The 3,994-nt window shown below is 40.3% G+C and overlaps 1 protein-coding gene across 2 annotated transcripts in view; it reads right to left on the bottom strand.

Moving 5' to 3' along the window:
- LOC107083730 (endoplasmic reticulum mannosyl-oligosaccharide 1,2-alpha-mannosidase-like) overlaps window positions 1-3,994 on the bottom strand; it is a 28,703-nt gene that overhangs the window by 2,992 nt on the left and 21,717 nt on the right. For both annotated transcript variants that reach the window (XM_015373168.1, XM_015373167.1), the window contains exon 13: window positions 1,301-1,432. In XM_015373168.1, the coding sequence (XP_015228654.1) occupies window positions 1,301-1,432 (132 nt within the window). The remainder of the gene's footprint in view (window positions 1-1,300; window positions 1,433-3,994) is intronic.

The following is a 3,994-nucleotide window of genomic DNA, read 5'->3' as shown; positions in this document are numbered from 1 at the left end:
TTTACCTGTCCAGCAGATGTTTTGTGACCGAAGCATCCATTTTGAGACCGTTTTGCTCCCTCAGGGCACGCCATCTCTGAAAAGAATCTCCTAAATACACATTTTCTCACCCGCTTTCTCTCCTCTTTTCAACTACATCGAAGTAAAGGCTTTCTTTTCCAATTAGGTTTGTCAGGATGCTTTTCGGCCATTGATGCTCCAGTTTGCACAAAGAGTGAACAACTACCTCAAAAAAAGCTGCAGCAACATACAAGCATAGGAGTACTTTTTTGCACGTAATGGCGGGCCGCTAGCCAAACAGCATATGAGTTGCCCTCGGAGCCTGCGTAAATAAAGTACCGTATTTTCTGCACTATAAGGCGCACCTAAAAAACTCAAATTATCTCAAAAGCCGACAGTGCGCCTTATAATTTGGTGCGCCTTATATATGGCAACTACGATAAGCAGCCGCCGACTCCATTTTCTTTCACGCGCGGTGCATGATGGATATATACACGAGTATATATATTTCATTTCCATTTGTTTTTTATGTAAAGACCCCAAAATGGCTCCTATTAAGAGACACGCATATGACGCAGAGTTTAAACTCAAGGCGATCAGTCACGCAGCGGAATAGAGCAGCGGCAAGAGAATTTAACATTAACGAATCAATGGGGCGAAAGTGGAGGAAGCAGCAAGATGACCTACACCAAGTAAAGACGACTAAAAAGAGTTTCCGAGGGAATAAAGCGAGAGGCTATCTGACTGTTTTGCTGACATTCCCTTTAGCACAGCTCCATCTAATTGATGCATAAAGTAACCCCCAGCCTCTACTGTAGCATCTATTGTATGCGCCTTATAATACGGTGCGCCTTATATATGGACAAAGTTTTAAAATAGGTCATTCATTGAAGGTGCGCCTTATAGTGCGGAAAATACGGTACTAGGGGGGCACATACGCAAAATGTTTGATTGACAAACAAGTAGCCAATCCACTTTCGACAGTAGGCAAAGTGAATTGGCTATTGTTTTGTAGGCACTACCACGGCCAGTTCATGGAATTTAATTTATCTGTTTTTTTTTTAGGGGGGACCATAAGTGCAAGAATGCCATCCATCAATTCAGTCAGTTTAGATTAATCTGGACACTTAATTTCTGAGAGAAATCCTCTTTTATACCTTTAATATTCCCATTATTACACATGCTAAATTAACAAAAACATAAAATGAATGGAACTTTCTTTGTGTGAAAAACCTAAACAGAGTATAACGACATAAATCAGCCACTGCATTAAAGATGGTGAACACTGATAAGGGGGTACCTTGGTGTACTTGTTGAAGCTCTGTAAGATGTCCCAGCCCCAGTCTCTGTACTTGCTGTCTTTGGTGAACCTGAACATGTAGAACAGACTCTCCAGCGTTTCTGGTCTCAGCAGGTTGTGTCTGTCAGCAGGCTGCAGGACAACAATCAGCATTTTATTCTGACCTTTAAAAGCCAGACAGGAAGCACGGAAACCAAAAACAACACTTTTAAAGCAGCTTATCGTGACAGAAGAATCAGTGTCCCACAGTGAGGACTGAATGAAAGCCAACAGCAGACAACAGACCCCCTTCACTGAGTGATTGTTGTATATAGCCATGATTCATGTTATTCTTGGAACTCTCTTTATGTGGTTGGAAAAAGAGTTGAGTAGGAACAGGAAATAACCAAATCTACTTCCTTCAACAGGAGTTTCTATTTTAGAACAAGTCGATATAAACCAGATGAAATGCGCACATGAATAATGTGCTGTAAAAACTCAAATCTCTATTATTTTACTAACGATATCCAGAGTTCATTCTTACATATGTGCCCCAAAAAGCTCAATCAGGAGGCAATAAATCTCCTCCGTTTAGCATTTCAAATAATTTCCCTGTAACACTTTGGGATCAAACTGCCTAATCAGAAACCTTCTAAGAAAATGTTCAGGCCCAGATGAACAGGTAGGTCCAAGTGAGGGAGCTAAGTGTCTGAGGGACTTTTGGGTAATAAATCGCCTGGACAGAGATTAAATTAAATGAGTTGTAGGAAAAGTGTGGCAGGTTCAATACTATAAAATGTGAAACAGACCGGACCAATTACAGAGTGGAGGGGGGCCTATAATGCAACAGTGAGCAGCTGCAAGAGAGCAATTTTTTAATGTCCCTTTTTTATGTTCCTAATAGAGCTCTTTATACGATTAAAATTGTAAGAACATGATATTTTGCATCTTATCCGCAGTTATCTGATTGGTTCTAAACCGTTTCTGTGGACTATGTTAGTCCCCTCTTTAAAATCGGTTACTACTCAATCCTGTCCAGATTAATATGCAGTCTACACAGTGTAAATTAGTCTTGGTAGCCAGGGTGATAATAAATGATGCCAGTTTTAGTCACTTTAATGTTATTATCACAGTGCAACAAAGGCTTGTCGCTATTCTGTTTGCCTGATGGATCGCTTGGCCCTTCGATGGGATTTTTTTCCTGCCGTTTCACTTTCACCAAGCAGACGCAATCCCTACATTTTTTATTTGCAGTAATAGTTATACCCAGACTCCTACACAATTTATATAAAAAAAACATACAGCTCTTTCTACATTTAAATTTTCAAAGTTCTCAATTTCTCACTTTTAAATGTAAAATTAAGTTTAATTTCTTGCAGAGAAATCACATGTTCCCCACAGAAAACAGAACGATCACAGCATCCAGAGTTTCAAAGTAAATCCCTAAAGATGATATGATTTATTTAGACATCTCACTTTATTGATCATTTCTGGTGCATGTTTGTATACATGCTTGTCTATTAGCAACTGTGCCACTTAGATCGGTTTCTCGGTGGATATTAGCTGGATATAATCGCATTAGTGCTTAAGGGAATATAGTAGGTTACATAATAAAAACGTGAGGATTAAACATTAACGGCACCAAATACAGCTTTTCTATACTTAGTTTACTTGCTCATCATAGAATAGAACATAAATATATGTGGAAGGCCAAAAACAAACGGTGAAGCAGTTTTAACCCTCACAAAATGTATAAATTTTCAGTCAGACTTTCATTTTTATCACTGGTTTTTACAGCATGTTCTGTGCATGGTCCTTGGAGCTCCTCTATGTTTTACACCGCAGTGGAGAGAATGCAGCGTGATCTTAGGGGAGTGGAGAAGTTGCACGTTTTTCCGTACCAGAGCTTTGTTTGTGGACTGATTTACGCTTCAGGAATACGCAGTTCCCCTCTAAAACAGAGGGTGGCAGCAGTGACACTCCCAGGTGGAATGTCCTAACTAATTCCACATTTTAATTATTAGTATAACCATCAGCTTACAACCAAAAACCGGAAACAATTTATCGACATCGATAAACTAAAATTAACTTGACAAATACAGAATTCATACTCTTTTCAGAACTAGTGAATTATGGACAAGAAGGTTATGTGTCTCTGAAAGTCATTTCATCAGAACATCTGCTAAAACCCCCGTTGCACCATGACGATTTAGACCAGCGTATGCCTTACGTATGAAAAATCTGGCAAAAATGGGTATGTTTTGTATAAGTAAAGGTTAAACACGCTGGCACACGTCGACAAATGGCAAGTACGTTGGGAAATTTTGAAGAGCTTGCTCAAAATTTCTCGTATGCCAGCGTATGCCATACGTGGGGCATAAGTTGCAGGTAAGTTATCTGATCGTTGACATACGTTAAGTGTTATGCTACGTTCAGACTGCAAGCAGCAAAGGCAGCAGGAGCAGCTAGTTTACATGCAAATTCAATGGGTGATGTTCATCAAGGTGCAGCAAAAGGTCCCGCAGTGTGTTTTGTGCAGCAGGAGCAGCTGAAGCAGTGCGTCGCTTCTTTGCGGTTTGCCGCGGCAAACTGTAAACCGTAAAGAAGGGACCGGACCAGAGGCTGCTGTTGAATGGGATTTACAATGACAGAGCACCCCCGGTATATGAGGGTCTGAGCGGCTCCGACAGTGAAGTAATATTTGAATGCAGGATC

This window comes from Cyprinodon variegatus, unplaced genomic scaffold (genome assembly GCF_000732505.1).
Source record: "Cyprinodon variegatus isolate N-32 unplaced genomic scaffold, C_variegatus-1.0 Scaffold82, whole genome shotgun sequence".
NCBI lineage: Eukaryota > Metazoa > Chordata > Actinopteri > Cyprinodontiformes > Cyprinodontidae > Cyprinodon > Cyprinodon variegatus.
Note: the sequence above shows the minus strand (reverse complement) of the source record. Positions and strands in the feature narration are given on the sequence as shown.